Consider the following 19945-nt stretch of genomic DNA (forward strand, 5'->3'; position numbering starts at 1 on the left):
TCGGGATTAATGTGCTCTTTTTTATGCTGGAGTCATAGCTTATTGTTATCGAAAAAGGGTCATATTTGTCCTTATATTCTTATAAATAAGTTATATTTATTTTTTGTTATACTTTTTAAATATATTTGCTCTTTTTATTCAACTTTAGGGTCATATTTGCCCTTATACTCTCAAAATGGCTCATAATTACCCCTTACAACGTTAAAATTCTCATGTCATCAATATTTTTGTCCTTCTACTCTAAAAAAGTCATATTTATCCCTATGACATCAAATTCATGTTTTCTAACATATCTGTCTTCTCCATCCAACTTTGGGATCATATTTAGTCTTATACTCTATAAAATATTATATTTAATTCTATTGCGTTAAATCCTCATGCTTCACCTTAATTTTCCCATCCATATGTGGATCCTTGAGAACATATTTTCTCCCAATTAATTTACTAACTTATTTAATAAATGAGACAATATATTTTTTTCAATAAATGGGCTAATAGATTTAATTGAAAACAATGTCTCCTAAATTACATAAGAAAATTAAGGTGAAAATGCGATTTTAATGTCATAGGGGTAAATATAACTCTTTTTTAGAGTACAAAAGCAAATATGTCCCTTTTTAAGAATAGGAGGAAAATATATTGATGACACGAAGATTTGACATCATAGGAGTAAATAAGACCTTTTTTGAAAGTACAAGGAAAAATATGACCCTAAAGTTAGATCAAAAGGGCAAATATGACTTATTTGTGAGAGTACAAAGCAAGGGTGGATCTAGTAAAGCCCAAGGGATGTCACGTGACACATCTTTGTCGAAAAAATTTACTAACTTTATATATATATATATATTATATATATATATATATATATATATATATATATATATATATATATATATATATATATATATATATATATATATATATATATATTAGAAGGTGACACCGCTTGCAAAAAATTGTGCGTACGCCACTAAGTACAAGGGCAAATATGACTCTTTTCTTCTTTTGCCTTTTATTTTTTCTTTTTTGGTATTTTATATAAAAATATATTTAGCATAATTATTTCTAATGAGATTATTTTCAAAACGAAAATTTATCCAGAAAAAGTTAAAAAAATAATTACAAAATAATATATATATATATATATATATATATATATATATATATTAAAAGGTGATACTGCTTGTGAAAAATCCTGCGTATGCCACTAAGTACAAGGGCAAATATGACTTTCTTGTATTTTTATATTTAAAAATAACTTAACTTTAAATTTCTTATTTTATCTTCAATGAGATATATGTCTTGTTCCATAGAATGTTTTATCAAACTTTTGGGAGGTCAAAAGTATTTATTTTGTAAACAAATAATTTGTTTGATCAAACTTTTGAGAAAAAGGGGAATAGCAAAACCCATTTTTCAGAAACTAAGAAAATATTTTTCTCCAAAATACTTTTTTCTTCAAAACACTTTTGAAAAAATACACTTTGAGAACCTTTTAAAAGTTTGGCCAAACACTAATTGTTGTTTAATTTTTTTTTTGAAATTTATTAACCAAGCAATCAAACACAAACTACTTTTCACCAAAAATATTTTTTCTAAAAACACTTTCAAAAGTAACACTTGACAAAATAAGCTAATTTTAAAAATTTGACCAATATAAAATCATAAATTTCAAAAACTCATTCTTTCAATCTTAATTTCATACATAAAATAACATCACATAAAATGAGATATATAGAAAGGAGCATTACTGTTTAAATTATGTCCATTATATTAAAGACTAAATCCAGAAAGTAAAGCATTAGTTTAACTTATTACATACTGAGTAACAGACTTGTATCAAAGGGAAACATATTTAATAACAACACCATAATCCTTTAGCAATCCTTAATATAATAAAAACTAGAGATGTTCACCATGAAACACTTGAGATCCTTCTAAGTGTTTTCACTTTATTAGCCATCCATTGAGATTTTGTTGGTTCTTTCACCATGTAACACTTGAGATCCTTCTAAGTTTCTTCAGTTTGTTAGTCACACATTGAGCTTTTGTTGTTTCTTTCTTTTTCTCCTCCTACATCATAGACATATAGCTATAAATAAATAATACTCTAAAAAAATTGTATTTTATGTTATTTTTCTAAAGTTGAGGGTAGGGGACAGGAGAATGGGGAGGGGATTATAATATGGGGAATCAAACTTCACCAATAAGGTGACGATTTAATTTAGGTAGTCAATCAACTGAGATACTAGATTCTCAATAGATTAAAATGATATAAAACTAATCTTAAACATATTTATCTTCCATAAATATACATATATACTAATTTTATATAGGAAATAGTCATACCTCTTCTTGTCTTGTGGTTGCAATTTGAGTCTTGGTCATGTTAAGAAAATAAAAAAGATTAAGTGTTTAATTAAAGGTGTTAGTAATAATTAAAGGTGTGTTTATGTTTTCGTTTACCACAATTAATGTGAGCATCTCATTATCATCTCTCAGTCGATCGACCTGTGCCTCCAATTCTGCTGTATATGCCTGCATCATTAGCAAAGATAATTACTCTATTCAAGTAACTAGATACGTTTGAGTTTAAGAAAGGAAACAAAAAATTCCCTAACTTTCTCTCTCTTTATATGCGCGATGTGATGAGAATGTCCCACATCAGATCATAACAAGATTCCAATCGCACTCTTTATCAACAATCATTATGTCTTTGACCTAACTTTTGAGGTATGCGTTGAGCCCAATATCCATTTAACATAATATCATAGTCAGGCTCATGGATCCGATATGGAGCCTTCAGGTCATGCGGGATTGTAAATATACTCCCAGTTCATGATTACGCACGCTCCAGTTTGGGCATTGGAGGGGGGGGGGGGGGGATGATGAGAATGTTCTTAACTTATTTGACCTAAGTAGGAATGACCAAGGCCAATCATAACACTAACGATGCTTCTCTTTTGATACCTCTTTTGCTTCCTCTCTTTGGAGATTTGGCTGAGAGAAAATGAACTTGATCGATCTTAATTCATTTACATTTAATTTTTTTTTATAAATTTTATTGTTAACCACATGATTGTTGTCGTAAACAATTTCTTGTTACCTTTTGGATGATTTTATGGTTACACTTGGTGTTATACTATGTTTCACAAATCCAATGTTTTTACTTTATTTTTTCTCAATTTCATGTTCTAGTCAACACTAATTCGAACTAGTCTTAAATCTATTCAAACTGACTTAGATCTTTATCATCGTCATGCACACAGTTAGGAATTATTTATTGAATCTTTTTTCGATTCTCATGAACAACATGGAAAAGCAGAGTGAAAACATCGTCAAATTGGAGAAATCTTATCCGTCCTTATAATCAACACAAGATGGATTTCCAAAGTCACCCTTGTGTATTCCTTAGTTACAGTTCCTCACACCATGACCATCGGTGTCTCAACAAATCCTATGAAAAAAATTGTCCTCCCTTGTCATCTAACTAATGCTAGGTCTCGACTCCTTCATCTGGTTGCTTGCTCACTTTCACAAATTCTACCATAAATACATCCCCTTCTGATACTAATTTTTTTTAGAATCTTCACCTAAGAAAACCCCCATCCTATAAGATTTTTCTATCATCTATCTCGCCTTTTCCTTATTCACTCATCGAAACAACCTATTTTACAGAAGCATCTAAATATCGTGAATGGTGTGATGGCATGTCCACTGAAATGATGATCCTACTTACGAACAAGAGCTAGTCGATAGTCCCCTCTTAATCCTTCATGAACATCCTCAACTACAGATGATTTTTTCGGATAAAAAAAAATTCAGTCTTGGCCATTGAACGCTGCAAAACTCACCTAGTTGCTATATGCATACACTATTAGTCTAGGACTTCAATGTATATTAGTAATAAATATACTCATTGTAGTGTAAAATTCAAGAGTTTAGTCGATAATTTGGGAATTTATTACTTTAGGTCGTTACTATCACAACACAACACAGGCATTAGATAACTCTTAATAAATTTCGTAACATTTAATTTGTAGATGAAAAAAAAAAGGTATACTGACCTGCTTTCTAGCCCTAGATCGTTGAGCAGACTCTCTATTCTTAATCATTCGACGTTGTCTCTTTTCAACTAGTATTCTTTCTTCAAATGTAGCTGTCCTTCTTCTCCCATTACCTGCTATTGCTGCTTCACTACCAGCACTGTTGAGATTTTCACCATTTTCTCTTGCGGGAGCAATTTGATCATTTCCATTGAAATCACTAGCAGCTTGTTCAAAGATCAGTTGATCACCACCATAACTAAAATTTAGTCCTGCTTCCATGAAAAAAAATGCATTATTTCTGTTTCATTTTATTCGAGCAGTGGAAACAGTCTGTTGCAGAAATGACGGGTAAAACTGCATACAATAGACATTTGGTCCAGCTCTTCCCTAGATCTTGTGCATAGTGAGAGCTTAATTAGTGCAAAGAATATAAAATGTGTTTATACTAATATCGCATTAGTTAAGAAAAATCATTACATGTGATGGTCTAAATTAAGTAAGAGTTAGTAAACTAAAAATTAAAATGAATAACATGATGCAATATGTTAAAGCACACTAATAGTATAGAGTTTGCTATACTTTTATTAAATAAGAGTAATTCAGTAAATTATACCTTCTATATATTATTTTCTTAATGAATATGAAAATAGCTAAAATCACTGTTAAAATGGGATGAAAAGAGCATATGTGAATACAAACATTAGTTTTTTTTTTCATATTAGAAATAATTAAAAATTACATAAAAAGTATAGTACTATAAATATAAGTTACCTTCATCTAGATTTGAATTGGACCCAACTTCATTTCCTTCCATGCCCAAAATACTGTTGAGCAGGTCCTCCATCTTCTTGTCATTAGATTTATCTTGAGTTGGTGAAATTGGAGTGTTTTTTTGCCTGCTTGATGAAGCAATTGAAGGTCCTGCTTGCAATTTTGGTGGTTCTACCTTAAAGGAACCAACACTTTCGTCCTCAGACACGTCCATTACCTTAGTAACAACTCTCTGCAAATTAAGTAAAAGGGGTTTGTCTTTAATACTATAGAATAATTATAAGACCAATAATATTGTTGTGTGAAAGTGAATGTTGGGTCGTTAAAGTTCAATACATTCACAAGATTGAGATGAATATTTCAGAAATGTGATGCTGATAGATGTATGGTCATACAAGTGCGAGAAGGTTCAAGTAGCATAATTCAAAGATATAAAATGCAAGAAACTGGTTGTTTGAGATAATTTGGAATGCATAGGTAGTGTGTCAACCAGAAACCATAATAAGTGAATGTATTAATTAAGAAGAAGAGGTAGATTTAAAATTACATGAAATTATGTTGTCTTGAAAGCCCTACCTACAATTTCTACGAATTCATGCAAACTTAGCAAAATATATGGTACACTGAAATAAAGTGATTTAGATACTGGTTGAGATTATGTTTAGACATTACAACTTTTATATATTGTAGATCCTATGTGTTGAGCTGAGCTGAAATTAATTTTAATGATTGTCAAATAATTATAGGTGAACAAGGTCCTTAACATGTCTTAATAAAGAACCTGTAGTGTTTATGATTGACAAACAACTAAAGAAGAATTAGGTCCTTAGAAAGTTTCTTGGAGGAACATAGTTGCAGAAGTTATTCGTACATAGTGAAAGAACCAGATGAATTGTTGATCAGAAGCTGCAAAGAAGATTCTAAGTGCAAGAATGATTCCTGAGAAACTAGGTTTATGAGATAAACACATGGTGTAGTCTTGAAAGGGGTTATTGCAATTGGATAAATGATGAAAGGTACTAAAGTTAGTCTCTTTAGTTATAGAATTGTAACCTTAAAATCACTCTGAGTGTAGTGAAGTTTGGAGGTAGATCGTGACTTTTACTCCCTTGACCAAGGGGTTTTTCACGATAAAATTCCTTATGTTTTTATATTATGCAATTTACTTCATGTTTAGTATTTGAAGAACTCAGTTCTTCAACATAGTAAGTGGTAGCTAAAACAACAATATGTATCATATCAGTCTCTTTCCAGTAAGGTTAACACCTTGAAAAGATATGCATAAGATTATAATAGTAAAAAGCTCTTTCAATTAGTAATTTTTAAGAAACGTGTAAAAGATAAATCTGATAATTAAATGAACCAAAGGAAATTATTGAGATAAATTGATCAGAATTCAATTTAATACATACATAATATCACCGTACCACAATTACTTTATGAAAAGGGGTGAATTTAGTGTGGGTAATAAGTAGGGGTGTACAGGGCAAACCGATAAACCGCACCAAATCGATAAACCGAATCAAACCGGAAAAAAAATCCGACCATTATAGGGTTGGTTTGGTTTTAACTAAAAAAAGTCAAACCAAACCCAAACCGACCCGATTATAGATATACTACTTTTAAATTATGTTATACATAAAAATATTTATTAAAATGTAATTTATAAATATTTTTAAAAAAAATTTCATAATTTTTGTTTTCTTTCTTACATTTAGATTTGGACTTGAGAAGCCCATCTAAATAATATACAAAAAAGCTCATCTTATAAAGTTCTATTATAAAGTTAAAACTTCAAACAATGTTCTGCCTCCATCTTATACAACAACAACAATGACCCAGTAAAATTCCACAACGTGGGGTCTGGGGTCTGCCTCCATCTTATATGTTGATATTTTGTACTAGAACTCTTTTTAAGAAGCACTGCTCTGTGCTTTTTATTAGATACTATGAAAAACCCGAGAAACCCGAAAAAACCCAAAAAACCCGAGAAAAATTGATATCGAAAAACCCGATTTTTATTGATTTGGTTTGGTTTATAGATTTAATAACCCGATACAAATGGTTTGATTTGGTTTGTAAAAAATCCGAATCAACCTGGTCCATGTACACCCCTAGTAATAAGTATGTAGTCACAAAAGCCAAAATTGGAGAAGAGAAAACAACAAAGTGAAGAGGAAATTATATTGTATATACAACAATAAAAAATCAAAATCTATTTCTCGATGGAGTTAGGGTATCGAAAGAGATTCATTCGATTTGAACTCTCTTCACCGAAAAAGTATATTGTATTTATGAGGACAATATTTTTATGTATATATAATAAATGTTGAATTCTTTTTAGTTTAGAATTTAATTTAATACATACATAATATATGTGCACCATAATTATTTTATGACAAGGGGTGAATATAAATTTGTTGTCGCAAAATCCAAAATTGAAGAAGCAAAATAACAAAGAGAAGAGGAAAGTGGCCATGCTCGGATAGGGGCAAGCAGGGGTGCCAATTAGGCGGGTTAGGGTAAATTTGGGCGGATCATAATGGGTCAAGATAATATATAGGTTAAAATCTAACTCAATTCAAATTTGCTTAGATCAAAACGTGTTTGTTCAAAATGGGCCATAAATTGGGTCTAGACCCAACCCAACTCCATTTTTACTAAGTTTTAATTATTTTACTTGTTCTATTAAAATATTTTAGTAACAAATAAAATTATTTTTCTCTTTATTATGGCTATATATAACATCTCAAATTAAAAACTTTTTGACAAGATTCTTAATGAGTTAAGCTAAAATATTTTGACAATATTTTTCATGAGTTAAGCCAACTTTTAATGGGTTGAAATGAGTTGAACTAATAAATGACTGGGTCAATAACCAGTCAATAACCTAAATAAATTGTGCGGGTTGGGTTTGATTTTTCCACCCCTAGGGGTAAAGTCGACAGATTGAAATTCACTAGATATTATTTTTGGTCAAGTATTAGTAAATGAAGTTGATTGATAGTTTTTCCGATAAAAAAAATAGACACCTAGTGAAATAGTTGAGATACTCATAAACTTATTTAAAACATGGATATCGCTATAAAAAATATAAAATAAAAATAAAATTGTAAATCCAAAATCGTTAAGTCATCCTACTAATTTTTGTAGCTATAAGAGCAAATTCAATTTTGACTTAAATTATCCATAACAAAAGCCTTCACTCAAAGCTTATCGTCTGTCATTCTTGAAGATAAGGAGAACATAATTAACATAAAAGGAATTTTTTTACGAATCAAATCACAATTTTATTAAAATTTTAAGTCCCTTTCAGGAACATTCCATAAAATTAAAATGATAAAAAGAAATATGATCACCATATAATGATAACCCTCATAAATTGAGAATTAACTATTAGCTGAAACAGCAACAATCATCAAAGATGGAAGAAAATCACTTACTTTACTATGAAAAATGCACTCCAATAGCTTCCTTTGTAGGAGAGTTTCAATTTTCTCTTTTTGCACCGGAAGCAAAAGATCTGACAAAAGTAAAGTATAAAAGAGAAGAAAATAGAGGAGAGTTAAGGAGGACTATTTGTAGACATGTTCATGACACTTGCCAACAACTTTCACTTAAATCAAAGGCGTTACAAATCTTACTTTGTACTCTTTTGAAGTTTGTGGGCATGGAAAACTCCGCCTCTAACTATCTCTTAATTAATTTTTTTAACTAAAATTAATATTTCATTTTTCTAAAGATAATATTCTACTTATTTGTAATGACATGCCCTATAGTTATGGTATTTTAAAACCATAGCATTTGTAATGGAGTCAATCCTTTCCGACCTGACTTCGCTAGATAGTCTAGCATCCTTAGACTCAGCCCTATTATTTTTCCCCTTAAATCTAGTTAAACATTTAGAGATGTATACAAAACAAAACACACAACACGCACATGAATCGCTTCTCAACTTTGTATTCAAACTCGTTCCACAAAAAATCACAAAACACTTAATCTACAAAATTCGATCAAAAGTCAATCTGCCTGTGACAAGTCTATTTGTACCAATAAATAGACCATAGCACCCTATTACGTGTCAGGCACATGATCCTATCTTATCCAATTGACATCCCTAATTGATAGACATAATTTAAATTCAAATTACAAGTCTTATTAAAAAAATACTGACAAAGCCACAATCGATTACAAATTGAAAAACTACCCAAGTGTCCACACATGCACGAGGTACACACGGACAGCCTTCAAATCTGGGGTTCAAATTCACTTTTGTGTGTGCAACATTCCTACGTGCATGTACCGTGCACAAGTCCTACCCCATAGGGTCGTCTCAACAGGTTTGGGGGCCTAAAGGCAAACTTCATAAAAAGATCTTTTTTTTGCTGACTATATAAATTGAATAATTATAATATACTCAAATGTAATCCTACAAAGAGGTCTGGAGAGGTAGGATATACATGGACATTATGAAGTAACAATATAAACAATGTAAATTTTTAATAAAAAAAATATATAATATAAATAAAACCTGACTTGAAAATTTGAAAAGTTTATATAATGATATCGAAATAATATTGCACTGAATTTGATAAGTTGATATAATTATATTAAAATAGTGTTGATTAGTTTTAGTGCTTGAAATTTGAAGAAGATACCAAAAAATGACAAGATTTTTAATGAGTTAAGCTAAAATATTTTGACAAAATTTTTCATGAGTAAAGCCATTTTGTAATGGGTTGGAATGAGTTGATCTAATAAATGGTCGGGTCAATAACCCACCCAAACTTAAATAAATTGAGCAGGTTCGGTTTGATTTTTCCACCCCCAGAGGTAAAGTTGACCGATTGACATTCACTAGATAATTTTTTTTATTTGTAAAGTATTAGCAAATGAAGTTGATTGATAGTTTATCCAATAAAAAATATTAGGCATCTAGTGAAATAGTTGAGATACTCATAAATTGGTTCAAAACATGAATATCGCTATAAAAAATATAAAATAAAAATAAAATTGTACATCCACAGTCGTTAAGTCATCCTACTAATTTTTATAGCTATAAAAGATAATTCAATTTTACCTTAAATTATCTGTAATAAACGCATTCACTCAATTATTTATCTAGGATTTTAAAAAAAAAATAGCTTGATGTTAAGACGATAAAAAGCTTATCGCCGTTAATTCTTGGAGAGAAGGGGAATAAAACTAACATAAAAGAAATTATTTTACAAATCAAATCATAATTTTATTAAACTTTCAAGTCCCTTTCAGGACATTCCATAAAATTGAAGCGATAAAAAGAAATATAATCACCATATAAGGATAAACCTCATAAATCGAGAATTGACTATTAATTGAAACAGAAACAATCATCAAAGATAAGAGGAGGTCACTTACTTTACGATGAAAGATGCACTCCAATAGCTTTCTTTGTCGGAGAGTTTCAATTTTCTCTCTTTGCACCGGAAGCAAATGATCCGAGAAGAGTAAAATATAAAAGAGAAGAAAATGGAGAAGGAGAGTTTATTTGTAGACATGTTTATGACACTTGCCAATAATTTTTACTCAAATTAAAAGCGTTACAATTCTTACTTTGTACTCTTTTAAAATTTATTATGCTTGGGAAACTCCGCCTCTAATCATTTTTTATTTTACTTTTTTTCTTCTTCTTCGTCCCCATTTTTCAACCATCATCTCCCAAACTTAAACTTTTTCCATGGAAAATAGATCCAATGGTGCTAATTAGTTAAAACAAAAACAACTAAAATTGTAGTAGATCAAACTATAATTAATTTGATTTATGAAAAAACATAGAATCAGTAGAGAAAAATAACTGAGAAAGATTGAACAAGATAAGTCTTGCATCTGAGTGAAGAACTAATCATAAACCCGAAAAGAAGTGTTTCATTGAGAAAATGATCTGGGTGGGGGAAGGGTGGGGGTTCGAATGGTGAGGGTGGTGGGGAAGATGATTTGAGTGGGGGAGAGGTTGGGGATTCGGGGGTGGGGGTAGTAGAGAAGACAATCTAGGGTGAGTTGTGTGTTGTTTTTTATTTTCTTTAATTATTTGAATTTTAAAAATGCTAAATGTCATTGAGTGATTGACCTTTTTTTTTCTACTCAAAATTCATTATTTAAGAATTATTTTTTGATATTTATGCCACATATCCTCATTTAATTGCTACTTTGACACGTGCGGGTGTGTTGCACATACCTTACATATTTGGCTGATTATAAAAAAAGTATCAAATAACATAGCGGAGTATGACATGTGATGTTTAAAATAAACAAAATCTAATTGATATGTCTAAGTAAAAATTGATTCCAACTTTAGATGGTTACCGATGAATTCCGCCTTAAAAAACTATGTGTAATGATTGCAAGGGTTTTAGTATTTTGTGATAACACGAGTGTTGTGAATATGATAGAGAACCCAATTCATCATAAGAGGACAAAACATGTTGATGTTAGTCATGAGAGATAATGTGCAGAAGAGACATATTTCTATGAAGCTATGCAATACTGAGGAGAAGATTGTAAATATATTTACCAAAATTTTGAGCAGGGATCTGTTTGAAAGTACTCCTTCCAGTCTATTTTAATTATGGTGCTTATTAAAAATAATTAGTTCAAAAATAGTTTATCATTTAAAAAAATTAAGATATATTTAATTAATTTTTCCCATTATCCTTAATATAAATTATTCTAAAAAGTAATAAACATGGAATACACAACATAGAAAACTTAAATGTGTTGAGTACAAACACGTGATTGAAGGACATGGAACATAAATAGAGAAATATTCATCAAAAAGATTAGTATAATGAATGATGAAAGATATGCATAAGATTATAATAGTCAAAAAGCACCTTCAATTACTAATTTTTAAGAAACTTGTAAAAGATAAATCTGATAATTAAATGAACCAAAGGGAATTATTGAGATAAATTTATCAGAATTCAATTCAATACATACATAATATCATCATACCACAAGTACTTAGGGTTGTACATGGCAAATCGATAAACCGCACCAAACCGACAAACCGAACCAAACCGGAAAAAAAATCCGACTAGTGGTTTGGTTTGACTTGATTTGGTGTTTGGAAAAAAAATCCGACCATTATAGGATTGGTTTGGTTTTAACTAAAAAAAGTCAAACCGAACTCAAACCGACCCGATTATAGATATACTACTTTTAAATTATGTTATACATAAAAATATTTATTAAAATGTAATTTATAAATATTTTTTAAAAATTTTTCATTTTTTTTCTTTCTTACATTTAGATTTGAACTTGAGAAGCCCATCTAAATAATATACAAATAAAGCCCATCTTATAAAGTTATATTATAAAGTTAAAACTTCAAACAGTGTTCTGCCTCCATCTTATATGTTGATATTTTGTACTAGAACTCTTTTTAAGAAGCACTGCTTTGTTCTTTTTACTAGATACTATCAAAAACCCGAGAAACCCAGAAAAACCCGAAAAACTCGAGAAAAATTGATATCGAAAAACCCGAATTTTATTGATTTGGTTTGGTTTATAGATTTAATAACCCGACACAAATGGTTTGATTTGATTTGTAAAAAATTCGAACCAACCCGATCCATGTACACCCCTACAAATACTTTATGAAAAGGGGTGAATTTAGTGTGGGTGATAAATTTGTAGTCACAAAATTCAAAATTGGAGAAGAGAAAACAACAAAGAGGAAGAGCAAAATATATTGTATATTCAAACTGGAAATCCATTCCTGGACGGAATTAGGGTATCGAAAGGGATAGGGATTCATTCGATTTGAATTCCCTTCACCGAAAAAGTATATTGTATTTACAAGAAATTTTAAATATATAATAATAATAATAATAGTAATAATAATAATAATAATAATAATAATAATAATAATAATAATAATAATAATAATAATAATAATAAATGTTAAATTCTTTTTACTTTAGAACTTAATTTAATACATACATAATATCTGTGCACCATAATTATTTTATGACAAGGGGTGAATTTAATGTAGGTGATAAAGTTGTTGTCGCAAAATCCAAAATTGAAGAAACGAAAATAACAAAGAGAAGAGGAAAGTGGCCATGCAGGGATAGGAGTAAGTAGGGGTGGTAATTTGGCAGGTTAGGATAAATTTGGGTTGGTTATAGTGGGTAAAGATAATAAACAGGACAAAAATTAACTTAATTTAAATTTGCTTGGGTCAAAATGTATTTGGTCAAAATGGGTCATAAATCAGGTCTAGACCCAATTTCATTATTTTATTTGCTCTATTAAAATATTTTAGTAACTAATATTTTTTTTTATTATGGCTATATATAATATCTCAAATTTTAAAAAAAATTAAAAATATTTTGACAAGATTTTTAATGAGTTAAGTTAAAATATTTTGACAAGAGTTTTCATGAGTAAAACTAATTTTTAATGGGCTGGAATGAGTTGACTTAATAAATGACCAGGTCAATAACCTAAATGAATCAAATGGGTCGGATTTGATTTTTCCATCCCTAGGGGTAAAGTTGACGGATTGAAATTCACTAGATAATTTTTTTATTTGTCAAGTATTAGTAAATGAAGTTGATTGATAGTTTATTCAATAAAAAAACATTAGGCATCTAGTGAAATAGTTGCGATACTCATAAATTGGTCCAAAACATGAATATCGCTATAAAAAATAAAAAATAAAAATAAAATTGTACATCCACTATCATTAAGTCATCCTACTAGTTTTTATAGCTATAAGAGAGAATTCAATTTTGACTTAAATTATTTGTTACAAATGCCTTCATTCAATTATTTATCTAGGATTTTTTTAAAAATAAAAATTAGCTTGATGTTAAGACGATAAAAAGCTTATCACCGGTCATCTCGGAGAGAAGGGGAGTAGAATTAACATAAAATGATTTTTTTTTACAAATCAAATCATAATTTTATTAAACTTTCAAGTCCCTTTCGGGACATTCCATAAAATTGAAGTGATAAAAAGAAATATAATCACCATATAAGGATAACCCTCATAAATAAACAAAAACAATCATCACATTTAGGAGGAGGTCACTTACTTTATGATGAAAGATGCACTCCAATAGCTTTGTTTTTCGGAGAGTTTCAATTTTCTCTTTTTGCACAGAAAGCAAAAGATCGGAGAAGAGTAAAATGTAAAAGAGAAGAAAATGGAGAAGGGGACTTAAGGAGGATTTTACCTGTAGACATGTTCATGACACTTGCCAACAATTTTCACTCAAATTAAAAGCGTTACAATTTTTACTTTCTACTCTTTTGAAGTTTGTTATGCTTGGAAAACTCCACCTCTAATTATCTGATCTTAATTAATATTTTTAACTAAAATTAACATTTCATTTTTCTAAAGATATTATGCTACTTGATTGTAATGACATGCCCGTAGTTACGGTGTTTTAAGACCATAGTACCTTGTAATGCGGTCAACCCTTCCCCATCTAACTCCACTAGGTAGTCTATATAGCACCCTTAGACTCAACCCTTTTTTCCCCTCAATCTAGTTCAAATTTAGTGCATACAAAACACGACATTAGGCACATGCATGAATCACTTCTCAATTTTTGTATTCAAATTCGTTCCACAAAGAAACACACAGAGCTGCACGCACAGAAGAGAATTTGGTCATAATGAGTCAAGATAATAAATGGGTCAAAATTCAACCCAATTCAAATTTGTTCGGGTCAAAACACGTTTGGTCAAAATAGGCCATAAATCAGGTCTAGACCCAACCCAACACAACTCAATTTTTTACTAACTTTTAATTATTTTATTTGTTCTATTAAAATATTTTAGTAACTAATAAAATTATTGTTTTTTAATTATGCATATATATAACATCTCAAATTTAAAAAAAATTAAAAATATTTTGACAAGAATTTTAATGAGTTAAGCTAAAATGGTTTGATAAGATTTATCATGTGTAAAACTAATTTTTAATGGGATGGAATGAGTTGGCTTAATAAATAGTCAGGTCAATAACCCGTCAATAACCTTAATAAATTATGCGGGTTGGATTTGATTTTTCCACCCCTAGGGGTAAAGTTGACGGATTGAAATTCACTAGATAATTTTTTTATCTGTCAAATATTAGTAAATGAAGTTGATTGATAGTTTATCCAATAAAAAACATTAGGCATCTAGTGAAATAGCTGCGATACTCATAAATTGGTCCAAAACATGAATATCGCTATAAAACATATAAAATAAAAATAAAATTGTACATCCACTATCATTAAGTCATCCTACTAGTTTTTATAGCTATAAGAGAGAATTCAATTTTGACTTAAATTATTTGTTACAAATGCCTTCATTCAATTATTTATCTAGGATTTTTTTAAAAATAAAAATTAGCTTGATGTTAAGACGATAAAAAGCTTATCACCGGTCATCTCGGAGAGAAGGGGAGTAGAATTAACATAAAATAATTTTTTTTACAAATCAAATCATAATTTTATTAAACTTTCAAGTCCCTTTCAGGACATTCCATAAAATTGAAGCGATAAAAAGAAATATAATCACCATATAAAGATAACCTTCATAAATAAACAGAAACAATCATCAAAGATAGGAGAAGGTCACTTACTTTACGATGAAAGATGCACTCCAATAGCTTCCTTTGTCGGAGATTTTCAATTCTCTTTTTGCACAGAAAGCAAAAGATCAGAGAAGAGTAAAATATAAAAGAGAAGAAACTGGAGAAGGAGAGATAAAGAGAATTATCTATAGACATGTTCATGACACTTGCCAATAATTTTTCACTCAAATTAAAAGCGTTACAATTCTTACTTTGTACTCTTTTGAAGTTTGATATGCTTGGGAAACTCCGCCTCTAATTATTTGATCTTAATTAATTTTTTAACCAAAATTAACATTTTATTTTTCTAAAGATATTATGCTACTTGATTGTAACGACATGCCCACAATTACGGTGTTTTCAGACCATAGTACCTGTAATGCGGTCAACCCTTCCCCATCTGACTCCACTAGGTAGTCTAGCACCCTTAGATTCAGCCCTTTTTTCCCTCAATCTAGTTCAACACTTAGAGATGCATACAAAACACGACACAAGGCGCATGCATGAATCACTTCTGAACTTTGTATTCAAATTTGTTCCACAAAGAAACACACAAAGCTGCACGCACAGAAGCGAATTTGGTCATAATGGGTCAAGATAATAAATGAATCAAAATTCAATCAAATCCAAATTTGTTCGGGTCAAAACGTGCTTGGTCAAAATGGCCTAAATCGTGTCTAGACGTAATCCAACATAATTTTTACCAAGTTTTAATTTTTTTATTTGTTCTATTAAAATATTTTAGTAACTAATAAAATTATTTTTCTCTTTATTATGACTATATATAACATCTCAAATTAAAAAAAATTATAAATATTTTTACAAGATTTTTAATGAGTTAAGCTAAAATATTTTGGCATGATTTTTCATGAGTAAAACTAATTTTTAATGGGCTGGAATGAGTTGCCTTAATAAATGGCCGGGTAAATAACCAGTCAATAATCTAAATAAATTGTGCGGGTTGGGTTTGATTTTTCCATCCCTAGGGGTAAAGTTGACATATTGAAATTCACTAGATAATTTTTTTATCTGTCAAATATTAGTAAATGAAGTTGATTGATAGTTTATCCAATAAAAAACATTAGGCATCTAGTGAAATAGCTGTGATACTCATAAATTGGTCCAAAACATGAATATCGCTATAAAACATATAAACTAAAAATAAAATTGTACATCCACGATCATTAAGTCATCCTACTGATTTTTACAACTAGAAGAGAAAATTCAATTTTGACTTAAATTATCTGTAACAAACGCCTTCAGTCAATTATTTATTTAGGATTTTTTATCTGTAACAAACACCTTCAGTCAATTTTTGATTTAGGATTTTTTTTTAAAAAAAATTAGCTTGATGTTAAGACGATAAAAAACTTATCGCCAGTCATTCTTGAAGAGATGGAAAAAAGAATTAACATAAAAGGATTTTTTTACAAATCAAATTATAGTTTTATTAAATTTTCAAGTCCCTTTCAAGATATTTCATAAAATTGAAGTGATAAATAGAAATATAATCACCATATAAGGATAACCTTCATAAATAAACAGAAATAATCATCAAAGATGGAAGGAGGTCACTTACTTTACGATAAAAGATGCACTCTAATAGCTTTCTTTGTTGGAGAGTTTCAATTTTCTCTTTTTTGCACCGGAAGCAAAAGATCTGAGAAGATTAAAGTATAAAAGAGAAGAAATGGAGGAGAGTTAAGGAGTATTATTTGTAGACATGTTCATGACACTTGCCAACAATTTTCACTCAAATTAAAAGTGTTACAATTCTTACTTTGTACTCTTTTGAAGTTTGGTATGCTTGGGAAACTCCGACCGCCTTTAATTATCTCTTAATTAATTTTTTAACTAAAATTATTTCTTTTTCTAAAGATATTATGTTACTTGATTGTAACGACATGCCACAGTTATGGTGTTTTAAGACCATAGTACCTGTAATGGGGTCAACCCTTCCCCATCTGACTCCAGTAGGTAGTCTAGCACCCTTAGACTCAGCCCTTTTTTCCCCCTCTATCTGGTTCAACACTTAGAGATGCATAAAAAACACGACAAAAGGCACATTCATGAATCACTTTGCAACTTTGTATTCAAATTCGTTCCACAAAGAAACACACAAAGCTGCACGCACAAAAGCAACTTTGGTCATAATGGGTCAAGATAATAAATTGGTCAAAATTTAACCCAATCCAAATTTGTTCGGGTCAAAACATGTTTGGCCAAAATGGGCCATAAATCGGGTCTAGACCCAATCCAACATAATTTTTATAAAGTTTTAATTATTTTATTTGTTCTATTAAAATATTTTAGTAACTAATAAAATTATTTTTCTCTTTATTATAGCTATATATAATATCTCAAATTAAAAAAAAATTGAAAAAATTTTGACAAGATTTTTAATGGGTTAAGGTAAAATATTTTGACAAGATTTTTCATGAGTTAAACTAATTTTTAATGGGTTAAAATGAGATGAGCGAATAAATGGTTGGGTCAATAATCCACCCAAACTTAAATGAATTGAGCGGACTGGGTTTGCTTTTTCCATCCCCAGGGGTAAAGTTGACCAATAGAAATTCACTAGATATTTATTTTTTGTAAAATATTAGTAAATGAAGTTGATTGATAGTTTTTCCAATAAAAAAATATTAGATAACTTAGTGAAATAGTTGAGATACTCATAAACTGGTTTAAAACATGAATATCACTATAAAAATATAAAATAAAAATAAAATTGTAAATCTAAGATCGTTAAGTCATCCTATTAAATTTTGTATCTATAAGAGCGAATTCACTTTTGACTTAAATTATCCACAAAAAAAATGCTTTCACTCAAAGCTTATCATCTGTCATTCTTGAAGAGAAGGGGATATAATTAACATAAAAGGAACTTTTTTATGAATCAAATCATAATTATATTAAATTTCTAAGTCCCTTTCATGAACATTCCATAAAATTGAAACGATAAAAAGAAATACGATTACCATATAAGAATAACCCTCATAAATTGGGAATTAACTATTAACTGAAACAGAAACAATCATCAAAGATGGAAGGAGATCACTTACTTTACGATGAAAGATGCACTCCAATAGCTTCCTTTGTTGGAGAGTTTCAATTTTCTCTTTTTTGCACGTTCTCCAATAGCTTCCTTTGTTGGAGAGTTTCAATTTTCTTTTTTTTGCACTGAAAACAAAAGATCTGAGAAGATTAAAGTATAAAAGAGAAGAAATGGAGGAGAGTTAAGGAGGATTATTTGTAGACATGTTCATGACACTTGCCAACAATTTTCACTCAAATTAAAAGTGTTACAATTCTTACTTTGTACTCTTTTGAAGTTTGGTATACTTGGAAAACTCTGGCCGCCTCTAATTATCTCTTAATTAATTTTTTAACTAAAATTGTTCCGTTTTCTAAAGATATTATGTTACTTGATTGTAACGACATGCCCATAGTTACGGTGTTTTAAGACCATAGTACCTGTAATGGGGTCAACCCTTCCCCATCTGACTCCAGTAGGTAGTCTAGCACCCTTAGACTCAGCCCTTTTCCCCCCTCTATCTGGTTCAACACTTAGAGATGCATAAAAAGCACGACAAAAGGCACATGCATGAATCACTTCTCAACTTTGTATTCAAATTCGTTCCACAAAGAAACACACAAAGCTGCACGCACAAAAGCAACTTTGGTCATAATGGGTCAAGATAATAAATTGGTCAAAATTTAACCCAATCTAAATTTGTTCGGGTCAAAACATGTTTGGTCAAAATGGGCATAAATCGGGTCTAGACCCAATCCAACATAATTTTTACAAAGTTTTAATTATTTTATTTGTTCTATTAAAATATTTTAGTAACTAATAAAATTATTTTTCTCTTTATTATGGCTATATATAATATCTCAAATTAAAAAAAAATTAAAAATATTTCGACAAGATTTTTAATGGGTTAAGGTAAAATATTTTGACAAGATTTTTCATGAGTTAAACCAATTTTTAATGGGTTAAAATGAGATGAGCGAATAAATGGTCGGGTCAATAACCCACCCAAACTTAGATGAATTGAACGGACTGGGTTTGCTTTTTCCATCCCTAGGGCTAAAGTTGACCAATTGAAATTCACTAGATATTTTTTTTTTGCAAAATATTAGTAAATGAAGTTGATTGATAGTTTTTCCAATAGAAAAATATTAGACAACTTAGTGAAATAGTTGAGATACTCATAAACTGTTTTAAAACATGAATATCACTATAAAAATATAAAATAAAAATAAAATTGTAAATCTAAGATCGTTAAGTCATCCTATTAAATTTTGTAGCTATAAGAGCGAATTCACTTTTGACTTAAATTATCCACAACAAACGCTTTCAATCAAAGCTTATCATCTGTCATTCTCTTCAAGAAGGGGGATATAATTAACATAAAAGGAACTTTTTTATGAATCAAATCATAATTATATTAAATTTCTAAGTCCCTTTCATGAACATTCCATAAAATTGATACGATAAAAAGAA

The 19945-nt window shown here is 29.7% G+C and overlaps 2 protein-coding genes across 3 annotated transcripts in view; both read right to left on the minus strand.

Annotated features, from left to right (window-relative positions):
- Positions 1 to 1747: 1747 nt before the first annotated feature.
- Positions 1748 to 17101, minus strand: LOC129887614 (ABSCISIC ACID-INSENSITIVE 5-like protein 1). The gene is made up of 9 exons (XM_055962779.1): positions 17012 to 17101; positions 15807 to 15990; positions 10218 to 10273; positions 8264 to 8343; positions 4821 to 5052; positions 4068 to 4318; positions 2467 to 2538; positions 2350 to 2379; positions 1748 to 2073 (listed from the first exon to the last, which is right to left on the minus strand). The coding sequence occupies exons 5-9, from the start codon at positions 5032 to 5034 to the stop codon at positions 1987 to 1989; spliced, it is 654 nt and encodes a 217-aa protein (XP_055818754.1). The 5' UTR covers positions 5035 to 5052; positions 8264 to 8343; positions 10218 to 10273; positions 15807 to 15990; positions 17012 to 17101; the 3' UTR covers positions 1748 to 1986.
- Positions 17102 to 18930: 1829 nt separating this feature from the next.
- LOC129885103 (uncharacterized) overlaps positions 18931 to 19945 on the minus strand; it is a 39776-nt gene continuing 38761 nt past the window's right edge. For both annotated transcript variants that reach the window (XM_055959315.1, XM_055959314.1), the window contains exon 6: positions 18931 to 19097. In XM_055959315.1, the coding sequence (XP_055815290.1) occupies positions 19067 to 19097 (31 nt within the window). In that variant the 3' untranslated portion in view covers positions 18931 to 19066. The remainder of the gene's footprint in view (positions 19098 to 19945) is intronic.

This window comes from Solanum dulcamara, chromosome 4 (genome assembly GCF_947179165.1).
Source record: "Solanum dulcamara chromosome 4, daSolDulc1.2, whole genome shotgun sequence".
Classification (NCBI taxonomy): Eukaryota; Viridiplantae; Streptophyta; class Magnoliopsida; order Solanales; family Solanaceae; genus Solanum; species Solanum dulcamara.